Below are 11,983 nucleotides of genomic sequence, written 5' to 3' on the forward strand. Positions count from 1 at the left end.
GTTCGATTTGCTGATTACATTGTGAAATAGAGATATTAGAACTCTTTGATATACTTTGCTAAGATTGAGTCTAGTTGATTCTCTTGAAAGTCTATTGGAATTAGTCCATACAGATTGCTAATCGAAATATTGGGTGTGGTTGTTATACCCCCGCTTTTTCAATATAAGCATGTAAGAAGTTTCCGTTGAATTACAAAAAAGAATATGCACCAGCGTATTTACCGGTATGAGCTTTATGCTCCAAACTTTTAGCCTAAGAACAATGGTTAAGTTATCCATGAGACAAGAATCAATTATGGAGTGCAATAAATGTTAAAGACTAAATCAGTTCGTGAACTGTCCAAACCAGTTTATGCAGAAACTATAGGCTCGTAGTTCAAGAAATATAAGTTTGCGAACTGTCCAAATCAGTTCGTGTACTCAAGTTACAAAAACTGACCAAAACCTCTTAAAATCAACCAATTATCCTACTAACCTAATCAGTCCGTGTACTTGAGGATTGAAAAGTGTACAAGAATATCTCAAAATAAACTAGTTCGCCAACTGACCAGATATGTTCGTGTGCGTGAGCTAATATGAGATTTATTCATCAAGTATACTATCAATAAGCTCAAAATTCGCTTACTGACCAATCAGTTCATGAACATGAATATAACTTGAAGTCCTTTATGAACTTCTTACACAATTAAAATATGTTGAACAATTCTCAACATATTATTCAATAAGTTTTTTAGAATTTCAATTGCTTGAAATATAATTTGATATTTCTCAATTACTAGTCTGACCTCAAAATTTCTTCTTTACAGTTATCATCATAATATTTAAGTCATACGACATTCTCTTAGTAGATAAAATGGTAAAAAAATATATGAGTAAATAGGATAATCAGTCTTTACATACCTAATTTGTTGATGAAGTTTTCATAGATATCTCTGTTGTTCTCGGGTCTTCAATCTTCAAGGACAATTGGTGAATTATGATACTTAATTACGTGCTTTATTCCTAGTCCGAGACTTAGTAGGCTATAAATTAAGAGTTTTGATTATTTAAATCTAAAATCAAAATTTACATACAAAAACTTGCGAGTTTGACCAAGTTTGATGCCTAACAGTACCCGCAGCTGAAGAGTCAATGTTGATCCTGAAAACCATTTTTTTTGTACACATTGTAGCAGTGTTTAAGCTACATTTATCACTCATGTGTCCGAAGCTTTTGCGGTGAGAGCAAGAGGTGAGTTTTCATGGATAATCAACCTCACATCGTACTTTTTATCATCGGTTTGAAACTGTAGCTTAGCCGGATATGTGCAATTAACTTCACTATCCACATAAACCCTGCCAATTATCATTCTAGTTTAGTTGGAATATCACGGCGTGCTACATTTACCTAAAAGATTTGAGAAAAACTAGTTGCATTCCAAAGATGTAATAAGACGTCTTTGAGAATCATCCAAACATGTGCATAACTAATTAATCCACTATTTTATGAACAATCGATAAATATGAACAACTTTAACTACAGATTAGGCCAAATTCATATCTTCCGGTTTTAACTACAATAAGAAGGTTATTTATTTTTTACTTGCCGATTTGGGTAGTTTTAGTTAAAAACCTTTCACTTGGGTACAACAATACTAGTTATCAAATAATGAGAGTTTTAATTATGTCATAGAGTATAATTGGGGTGTAGGATTAAAAAGGCCAAACAAGTATTTCACGGCAGTGAGGAGCGAGGATCAGGACCTCGTTTCAGTGGAGCGAGGATCTGAACCTCGCTGAAACCAGTAAAGCGAAGATCTGATTCTCCCTTTTCACTTTTTTCTGGTGAGGATACCTAAATCCTCTCCAACGTCCCCTGCTTTCGATTAGAGAGAAACAAGATAAGAGATTAAACCATGGTTTTGTGTCTCAATCATCCCATTCTCCTAAAGAGTGCATTCCTTTTTTCCTCTTTGATGACATTTTGTTACGAAAAGCTAGAAAACACAATTGGCCCTCTTGTTTATAACTGCTAGGCTAACATTCTCTCAACTTTTTCAATCTTTCTCCAGATCCTCTAATAAACTTAACTGCCTCTCGTATCCTAGAAATTGATTCACTATACAAATCCATACCATATTTAACGACTAAGGCAAGGATATGTGGTGCACATCTAAGATGCATGTGCTCTCCTCCTAAAATTGCTTCCTTCCAACCCACAACTCTCTTGGACAAATAAGCAACTGTTTCATTGTTAGAATTAATATTATCAACAGTCATAGTGAATACCCTTTCAACCCCCCACTGTAAAAGACAAGATGCAACTGTTTTACCCAATTCCAGGCCAGTATGATCCGTAACTGGACAGAAATTCAATATCTTCTTCTGTAACACCCAATTTTCATCAATATAATGCCCTGTCAACACCATGTATCTCATGTTTGTAACTGAACTCCACGTATTAGTGGTGAGACTGAACCGTCTGCCATACTTTTTAAATTCAGCCTTCAAACTGTGGTATTCACTCAAATACATCTTCATGCAGTCTCTAGCTTCAGTATAACGAGAAAGAACTTCAAACCTAGGTTCTAGTTGATGAAAAAAATTCTTGGAAGCCTTCCCGTTGTACAATAATAAAAGGTGATTCACATTTGATGATCATTCTGGTAAGGGATTTTCTGCATGCATCTTGGTCAAACGAGTGAGTCACAACATAATGAGTCTCACCATCATCACTTACTTGAAAGGTCAATTGTTGCTGTCCAGGTGGAGTAAATTGATGACACTTTCTTTTATTTATATGGTTGTTCATTTTTTTTGTTCCATAAGTGTTAGAACCCCCATGAGAACCTCTGCTTACAATGCTTGCACTCAACTTTAGGTGGATTAAGATCAAGATGCTTAGAAAAATATTTCCAACAATCTGATTCCTTCTTACCAGAAGCTTTAGGAGGCTTTGACCTGAAATGGTGTAGCTGTCACTATAGTTGTAGCTATGCTCTCGACGGTTGCAGGGGTAGCTGTACCAATACTATCATCAGGAATGTTAACATGAATAGAAGGTTCCTCAGTACTTGAAGCCATCTACAAAAAAATTGAACACATTAGCAAGGACAACACATTCTAACTCCAAACAAATATAAACAACTACCAATTTATTCTAATTACTTCAGACTAATTGTTGTTACAAGAAAACAAATTCATTTTGTGTTATCCCATTCAAAACGCTAAATAATACAGATTTCAGGTCATCTAGAGAAAAAAATGGTGAGAAAATTAAGATCCTTTCCAAATATTTAGGTAAGCTAGTTCAAGTCGTTGTTACAGCAAAAGGTAAAATAGGAGCACAGTAAGCTGTTGGATTCACTCGAGCTTTCTACAAACGAACCCATGCCATTACAGTTCCTTAATTAGTAATGTCTATGGTGCATTTCTTACACTCCTTCTCACTCCTTTTAGAGATGGTTTATCATATGATTTGACTATTATTAGTTCATATTGATAAGAAATCCAAACCAGCAAATAACTAAAGGATACATCACATTCTCTCATTGGGATAAGGCCAGGTGACTAACAAAATGTAGAGCTAAAACAAAACATTTTCATGAAGTTGGATAGATGATATAAAGACAGAATATCAGTACTATTACACACAAAGACAATGCCAAAAAGCATGTAGAATCACACAAATGTTATTTGTAATTCAAAATTATAACTGACAAATATTACCTGTTTACTGAAGTGGGGGTTTCTTCTTTTTCTCCTATGCTTGTTCAGTGAGTTTTTTTATGAAAGTAACTTAGAACAACAAAAAAAATAAACTAAATCAGGAAAAGATAAACCAAGTCAAAATCCCTAAATTAGAACAATAAAAAATAAAATGAAAATTCCTAATTCTGGATCAGAAACTTACGTTTTACCAGAGTTGCTGGACCAAAATCAAAATCCCAATTTGAATCCTTAGAATAAGCGTTGTAGCATTAATCTTTGGCAGAAACTTACTAAATCTGTCGATGAATAAACTTGTTTGCTTTGAACAGAAACTTACCGACACTACAAAATTAAAATCTGTATTTGAATTCTACAAATATTTGGGTTTTTGATTTGGTTTATCATCGGTGTAGGAATCATGGAAGAGAGACAGAAGGGTTCATCATCGATTTAGGAATCATGGAAGAGAGACAAAAGGGTTATCATCGATTTAGGTTTCTGAGTTTCTCTAGGATAAAAATGTTTATATATAAAACTCAAACTTTCAATATTATCCTTAGTAACTAGTACGACCGTTGCCACGGTGGGAGGGCCGATCGAAGAAGAATCTGATGATGGGGTTTGTCTGTGACTACTTTCGTCCCGTTTCAGAAAAGGTGATACTTTCACCCCGTTTCGGAAAAAGTGATACTTTCGTCCCGTTTCAGAAAAAGTATCACTTTTCTGAAACGGGCGAAAGTATCACTTTTTCCGAAACGGAGCGAAAGTATCACTTTTCCCGAAACGGAGCGAAAGTATCACTTTTCCTGAAACATGATGTGAAAGTATCACTTTTTCTGAAACGGAAAATTAGTCGATCCATAAACCAAAATATGGTTGCATGATGTGTTATGCATCCTTTGTGGTGGTTTGAATTTTCGAGAATTGTGCCTAAAATGAAAGTATCATTTTTCTTGAAACGGATGGAGTACATCGTTCTATTAGTTGCAATGGAAAATTATTTGATGCATAAACCAAAATTTTGCTACATAAAATATTACGTATCATTTGTGGTGGTTTGTATAATGGATATACATTTATTTTCTAAAATTGTGCCTAAAATGATAAATATCTCCGAATTTTTCGTAAAAACTCTAAATTTGATATTGTTGTTTGTACTCATTGTGTAGATTTTTTTATAACCTTTCCAACGAGATAAAATTTGTAAAATTCCAAGGCACGGATTTTTAGATATGTTATATTAAAGTTTGCTTTCCAATTATACCCCTGAAAAGATAGGATACATAAGGAGTTATAGTAATTGGACTAAAAGGAAGGGACATTTTTGGTTTTTCGTCCCTAACCATTTCCAATCTTTTTGTGTCAATTGATGACTTAGATTTTACAAAAAAGTGGCCATATACAGTAAAACTTTCTTAAAATAATACTCGTTAAAATAATAATCTCTCTAAAATAATAAAATTCTTTAGTCTCAATTAGGCTTGCACATGTTAAATTTCTTCTCGCTAAAATAATAAAATAATAATTTTTTTCGGTCCTAAAGCTATTATTTTAAAGAAGTTTTACTGTAAAGGTCCTCCCTCGCTTCGCTCGGTCGGCCCAATTATATTAAATACCCTTACTATCCTACGGTGCGGTTTCATCCGCGGATTTACAAAACCAACCGCAACCAAACCGCTAAACCTTGCGGATTTGAAAGCTCAACCGTGACCGGTCATAGACTCTTACGGATTGGTTTTTACCCGCAATTTTGCGGACAGTTGTGGGTGAAATCCGCAGTTTCGATTTATCAGTACACCCCTATCTAACATGCTTAAAAAAAAAAAAAAAAAAAAAAAAAAAAAGCAAGCCTAACATGAATTTGTGGATGGGCTAAGCATACTTTTTCCTTCAATTACAAGGGTGCAGATGACATTTTACAAGTTTTAGGGGGTACAGCACACCTTTGCCACCCCCTGCTTCGTTTTCTTGACAGATGAATATGGAGAAGTCCCTGGTAGCATTATTGTTTTTCGAATTGATTTCAACGCCCGAATTGACTTGGTGGAGATTTCGTTGACGCTCATCAATCTCGTTAATTCGCTTCAGGTTTGTGTTTCCATTCTCTCTGCTCGCCCAAAACTCTTTCTAGGGCAACAACAATTGAATTGATCGTTGATAGATTTTAAATTGGGAAAACATTTAATAAGATATTAGGTGTTGGTGATTTGATTGATAAGTTAATCTGATTGTTATTCAGGCAGTTTCTGAAACCAATCAGACTAAATCAGGTTGCTGTAGTTTCCGAAATTACCTTCAGCAGCTGTGGATTACTGCCAAGGAGTTTTTCATAGAGATTTGAAGGTAACAAGATTTTGGCTATTCAGCACTGCGTTTATTTTAAGTTTTGGTTATTACTTTGAATCTTCAATTGTTTACTTAATGAAAATTTGCTGTTAGATGCTAGTGGGTATCTTGAAGTCTCGTATTTTGGATTAAGTGCTCTGCCTCAGCAACTTCAAGTGAGTGTCAAACTAAAGGGGAATTGGAAGGATGGGGAATATATTCGTGAAAAAACCGAAAATTACAGATGTTGATAGAGCGATTCTATCTTTAAAAACACAGCGAAGAAAGCTTGGGCAGTATCAACAACAGGTTTTTACTCAGTTTCAGTTATTTTTTGTTTATGCTTTGTTTGATTATAAATTTTGCTGAAACTACGGGTCAGTCATAGTTCCATGTAGTGCTCGTGAATAAAAACATGATGTGTGTGTTTCTGTTTTTTTTCCCCCACTTAAGAGTACATTGTTTGAAATTCGTGATGTAGTTGGAGTTTTCATAGGTTGTTTAAGCTGTAAACCGTAACCTGGAACTAGGCTTATGGACTCTGGAACCAGGATATGGAAACTCCAATGATATCTTTGTGTGACTTCTTCCATCTTTCTGCTTCATGTTATTTCTTTAGCTTGAAGCTGTGATCGAAGCTGAGATGAAAGCTGCTAGAGAATTGATTCGTGAGAAGAAGAAAGACAGGGCCTTACTTGCGTTAAAGAAGAAAAAGACCCAGGAAGAATTATTAAAGCAAGTGGATACCTGGCTCATGAATGTTGAGCAACAAGTAAGTAATTCGTTAACAAAATATATTGCAATATTGCAGAGTTGTCAAAAATGTAAAATCTGGACTTCGTTTTTAAGTTGCTGTATCTTAGATTGGAGTAATATTTTGCTATAAGCAATACATTTGACCTTTTCAATTTGGATCTTGGATTAGTTGAATGATATTGAGCTTACAAGCAAGCAAAAGGCTGTCTTTGAAAGCTTGAAAGCAGGTAATAATGCTATCAAAGCTATACAAGGTGAGATCAATTTGGACGATGTTCAGAAGTTGATGGATGACACTGCTGAAGCGCACGCATACCAAGATGTGAGTTTTATAACGCTAGAATACTTTAAAACAATTATGTATTGCCCAATCTGAAGATGAATGCAATTCCACTCGCACCTTTTTTCCTTTCTCTGCAGGAAATTAATGCGATACTCGGGGAGAAGTTATCTGCTGAAGATGAAGAAGATGTTTTGGCAGAGTTTGATAACTTGGAAACAGAGGTATGTATATTAACTACTGAAAGTTTTAGCTTCACAAGCTTTATTGTTCTTTTACATGTCAGGATCTGATTAGGTGCTGTAACCTGAGTTGTAAAAGTCGTAAGGCGGGTGTCAGGCGGCTGAGTAGCGCCAAGCGCCTGGAGAGACTAGTCGTCGACTAGTCGGGGATTAGTTGGGAAAAAATTAATGCATACATAATATTACCAAGAGATGGAGGGCTAAATAAACCATGTACTAAATAGATATATCATTCAATAATCCTTAAGATTTGCTACTTAGACTCAGTACTACTCAATACTTCTGTTACTCACCGCTCTTAAGTTTCTAAATACCTAAAACAACAACACAACAACAAAACTGTCATAAGTTACGAATTAAAAACTAACACTTAAACAGTCTTATTAGCTTTAGAGTTCGATATCTTCTTCTCGTTCATTGCCATAGTCCACTGTCTCTTCAGCATCACCAACAATTATCCCATCTAATTCAACATCAGCAGCGTTTCTCTTGTGTTGGTAGCAGCCATTTTTTAAAAACTCTAAAGAAGAGAGATGAAGAAGAAGAAGAATAGAGAGAAGACGGGGAGAAGAAGAAGTGCAGCTGAAATTGGAGAAAGAGAAGGACCAGGGAAGATATGATAAACCCTAAGGTTAACTTGGGCTAATTTTCTTAGTGGGCTAATTCAAAAAATCGGTAAAAGTCGGCGCCTATTAATCAAAATATCGGTCAAAATCGGCGCCTAGGCGGTCAAACGCTTAATTCAAAAAATCGGTAAAAAATTAGCCGGCCTTCGGCCGTCAAGCGCCTAGGCTTCGCCTAGTCGCGCCGAGGCGCTGCCTTTTATAACTCAGGCTGTAACCCATTGGTAAGTGACTCTTTGTTGTCTGCTAGCCTAGACCTAATATACCAACAGTTAGGGTTCCTGTACTGGTAGTTATTGTCAACATACGCATTCGCTTCTTGTTAGTTGAAATGATGTTACCGAGCCAGCCTTTTGACAAGACTTGTTTCTTCAAAGTTTAGATGGGATCTAGTTCTGTTATATGCCTAAGCTAGCCTTTTCTAACATTGCATCTGTATTCAGTTTGTGCACTTGATTATAATAATCTGTCTCTGTCACTCAGGATCTACTTTCATCTCTATTTTTGTTTTTCCTATTCTGCAGTTGAAACCTAGAACCTTAATTTTCTTCTAACCTCTTTAAAATAATTTGTTTTCAGCTCGGACTTCAAGATATGCCAGAAGTTCCTGGTCCTTCAGCGACATCTGTGGAGAAACTTAGCGACGATGAGGACCTGGCGCTCCCAGATGTGCCCAAAAAGACCCCTGTCGTGGTTGCAGATGGGGAAGAAGAGGCTTCAGGCAGAGTGTCTACTCGAAGAAAAGGTCTCTCTCTCTCTCTCTCTCTAACACACACACACCCCCGTGCGCGCGCACACAGATACATGTTAGTTGCAAATCGAGAAATTTGACTTTCTGATCTTTAATGCAGTATTGGAGGAACCATTGGCTGCTTAATCAGCACAGACCCAGAGGTGGTTATTGCTGTATAGTAGCTACGAGTATGTGTCTGAAACAGGAGGATGTTTTGTGCTCAGTGAACCATCTCAGCCCCTTCACATTATAATATGCTACATTCTGTGTCCAAAGATTCGAGGCATTTATCCTTCGATAACATATACACCATCTAATTTTAAACCGTGCAATTGTAGATTGAAACTGTGAAACTTGTTACTTATTCATCTTGAACAATATTTGTGTTTTTGTATATTCTTGCCATATAATGCAAAATGCAACGTATGAGTGGATATTCTCTAACATTCAGTTCATATATTGAGAGAAGGTAACCAGGTGACGTATCATCGTAAGATTTGAAACACAGCTTTTGATCTTTTTTCTCCCCTAGTGTCTGAAAAGCTTCCGATCTTAGACCAGGGATACTGTTGAGCTTCTCATTGTAACAGTTGAACGCCTATTTTGGAATGTCTTTCCTAGAATATTATTCAACCTACTGCTAGTTCTTGTTACACCAACTTCACTAGGAGCAACTTTGATGGTATCTAAACTCTCCAGTAGAGAAACTAGGGTTAGCTTCAGGTAGACTCTGCAGAGAAGACCTCTCCAACTTCAAGATCTTTCTGAAATACTAGGACCGGCAGAAAGGGGTGTTTCTGGCATAGATCCCGTTAAATTTTCCTTCAAACTATCACTTCGTTTCTCTGACATGAACTCGTGCATCTTCAAAACCGTTTGTTCCTTTCTTCCTTTAGCACCCTACTTGACAACCCCAACCTTGGACTTTAGCCAACTTTATGTCTTGTCAGGCCTTTTCGGTCGGATGTTATGTCTTCAACGAAATCCAAGTGCTAATCGCCCCTTTTAGCTTTAGCCTATCGACATCTGGACAATGGCATTGAGGTTTCCGTTAACCCCAAATTAACATCCCCCCCCCCCCCCCCCCCCCCTTTTTTTTTTATTTCTCAAACTAAATTTCAGCAACTTCTGTATCATTTCATATCCACCTTATCAAACAGTGAGTTGAGTCTTGCCTTTTATCATTTCAAACTAGTCTGTCTTTCCTTTCTAGATCAAGAAACAAACTCCCAAGTCCCACCTTGCAGTAGTCTAGTTTATTTGGTAAAAGAAGTCTTCATTTTCGGCCTGCTTTTCGTCTAGTTTATTTGATAAAAAGTTATATCTTTATTTTCCAATGTTGCTAATGGGGGGTTCATTGCCCACATTTCCCTCAACCACTCCACGATCCAATGGATTATGTAATCTTCACGGGCTGTGATTTTCCACTGTAACTGCGAACTAGCACTCAAAACAATCATTTCTTGATAGATAATTTAAATTTTGGGGCAGACATAGGTCTTAATTTTCAACACTCAGCGACATCTGTATCTAACAGTGGGTCAATATGTCTGTACTTTCTGCACAAAACAACAGTGAATGCAACTCGTGAAACCACGTACACAAAAAAGAAAAGGTTGGGAGAGAAAGCGCGTTGATGATATGAAGTCTAGTCTATCTTCCTTCCCTCTATAAAAGGAAACATGCAGAGACCGTATGGAATAAGCAGATAGATCAAAGTGAGTAGAAGAAGATCTAAAGATATGGAAGGTGTTGCAAGAAAAGCTAGTAACAAATGGTTGTTGCGGAAGACTCGGAAGAGCAAAAGGAAAAGGAAGAAAAAAATGGTTAACCTGATGATCTTGTTTGTTGGTATGGGAGGATTCCGAAATGTAATCAGGTAACTTAAAGTTTCATCAGGTGTTTTCTATATCTTCAACTTTTCTTCTTCAAAATAATAGTTTTTTGATTTATAATAAACATTTTCTGTACTGCACTTTTTTTTTTTAATAATAAGCTAGGATCTAAACCTTCTCGTATGATTTGGGTATACAAATTCTTTTCACTTAAATTTTAACTTATTTTTTGTTTGTTTTTGAGAAATCTAAGATACATATGTTTTTGTTTTTTAAGTGATCTCCTGATTTCAGTATTTTTATTTTTTGTAGCTAACCTCAATGTGTATTAATTCATTTCTAGTCATCTTGTATTATCTTCAGCACAATCTAATATATGTATTCTTTGTTTTTCGTGAAGGTGTTGCAAGATGACCATGGGTGTTGCCAGATCGATGGAGAGTCTTGCAAGATCGATCGAGAGTCTCGCAAGATCGACCATAGGTGTTGCCAGATCGATGGAGAGTCTTGCAAGATCGATCGGGAGCCTCGCAAGATCGACCATGGGTGTTGCCAGATCGATGGAGAGTCTTGCAAGATCGATCGAGAGTCTCGTAAGATCGACCATAGGTGTTGCAAGATCGATCGGGAGTCTCGCAGGATCGACCATGGGTGTTGCCAGATCGACGGAGAGTCGTGCAAGATCGATCGAGAGTCTGGCAAGATCGATTGAGAGTTTATGGTTTGGGAATGCTCATGCATGTTTAGCGCACAGCGTGGAGATGTGATCAGGTCTAATGAGGCACGATTTAGGAGGCACATAATAACAACAGAACTCAAAACAATCAATATACTGAAGCAGAACTCGAGAAAAATGAAGCATTTTCCTTGAAACAATAAAAAAGAGTAATGGAAATGGTTGTTTGATTCATAGATGTTGTAATATGACAAGAAATGGATGACAGGGTCATATGTAAGCCCCAGTGGCGTTTGAATCATGTATTTGCTTTTCTTTAAACAGCAAAAAGGTAATGAAAATCACTGGTGGAAATTGAAAAGCCAGAAGTTAGTCTGGCGATATAAATTCAAACTGACTTCTAAAAGTGAAAAAGATTAGTTTTTTGTGAACAAAACATGCTTCTGACTTCTGCTTATGGTATCCAAACGCCTCCCGTTCGATCATTTTAGTGTGTTGTTGACATCCAATCCTTGCAAGACTCATATTCATATCGACTTGCAGAAAATACACCAAAAACCTAATCTGGAAAATGAAGCCTCTACCCACCAAGATAAAGGAAGGCTAGCACGACCCAAAAACAGATGTTTGCGATATTGATAGTTAAGAAACTCTAGACAAACACAAAAAAGAATTTATTTGAGAAAATGGTGCAGTGACTGTGAAAGCTGATTGCTCATTGTCCATCTGCTGGCATTCTTTCTCTGGTTGAGTGGTCGGTCGGTTTAATAGTCGCGTTTCTCTTTTTGTATCTTTACCGTACGTGCCATGATTTCTCATGAATG

The 11,983-nt window shown here is 36.6% G+C and overlaps 2 protein-coding genes across 5 annotated transcripts; both read left to right on the forward strand.

Moving 5' to 3' along the window:
• Positions 1 to 5,619: 5,619 nt before the first annotated feature.
• Positions 5,620 to 9,092, forward strand: LOC113287286 (vacuolar protein sorting-associated protein 20 homolog 2-like). Of its 3 annotated transcripts, none has more exons than XM_026535995.1 (8): positions 5,620 to 5,777; positions 5,929 to 6,032; positions 6,129 to 6,323; positions 6,634 to 6,786; positions 6,940 to 7,092; positions 7,191 to 7,274; positions 8,495 to 8,660; positions 8,767 to 9,092. In XM_026535995.1, exons 3-8 carry the CDS (start codon positions 6,222 to 6,224, stop codon positions 8,790 to 8,792), a joined length of 684 nt encoding a protein of 227 aa, XP_026391780.1. In that variant the 5' UTR covers positions 5,620 to 5,777; positions 5,929 to 6,032; positions 6,129 to 6,221; the 3' UTR covers positions 8,793 to 9,092. The 3 variants fall into 3 exon arrangements, with proteins under 3 accessions (XP_026391780.1, XP_026391788.1, XP_026391782.1); XM_026536003.1 differs by having other exon boundaries at positions 6,136 to 6,323; XM_026535997.1 differs by having other exon boundaries at positions 5,645 to 5,777; positions 5,933 to 6,032.
• Positions 9,093 to 10,227: 1,135 nt separating this feature from the next.
• Positions 10,228 to 11,560, forward strand: LOC113287304. 2 transcript variants are annotated; one of them, XM_026536019.1, is made up of 3 exons: positions 10,228 to 10,527; positions 10,884 to 11,076; positions 11,182 to 11,560. In XM_026536019.1, the coding sequence occupies exons 1-3, from the start codon at positions 10,391 to 10,393 to the stop codon at positions 11,248 to 11,250; spliced, it is 399 nt and encodes a 132-aa protein (XP_026391804.1). In that variant the 5' UTR covers positions 10,228 to 10,390; the 3' UTR covers positions 11,251 to 11,560. The 2 variants fall into 2 exon arrangements, with proteins under 2 accessions (XP_026391804.1, XP_026391799.1); XM_026536014.1 differs by having other exon boundaries at positions 10,231 to 10,527; positions 10,884 to 11,560.
• Positions 11,561 to 11,983: the final 423 nt, after the last annotated feature.

This window comes from Papaver somniferum, chromosome 1 (assembly GCF_003573695.1).
Source record: "Papaver somniferum cultivar HN1 chromosome 1, ASM357369v1, whole genome shotgun sequence".
NCBI lineage: Eukaryota > Viridiplantae > Streptophyta > Magnoliopsida > Ranunculales > Papaveraceae > Papaver > Papaver somniferum.

Coding starts and splice junctions, on each gene's coding strand:
- LOC113287286 (XM_026535995.1), top strand. CDS start 6,222: ATGGGGAATATATTCGTGAAAAAACCGAAAATTACAGATGTTGATAGA. Junction 6,324..6,633: donor TTGGGCAGTATCAACAACAG/GTTTTTACTCAG, acceptor TTATTTCTTTAG/CTTGAAGCTGTGATCGAAGC. Junction 7,093..7,190: donor AAGCGCACGCATACCAAGAT/GTGAGTTTTATA, acceptor CTTTCTCTGCAG/GAAATTAATGCGATACTCGG.
- LOC113287304 (XM_026536014.1), top strand. CDS start 10,391: ATGGAAGGTGTTGCAAGAAAAGCTAGTAACAAATGGTTGTTGCGGAAG. Junction 10,528..10,883: donor GGATTCCGAAATGTAATCAG/GTAACTTAAAGT, acceptor TTTTTCGTGAAG/GTGTTGCAAGATGACCATGG.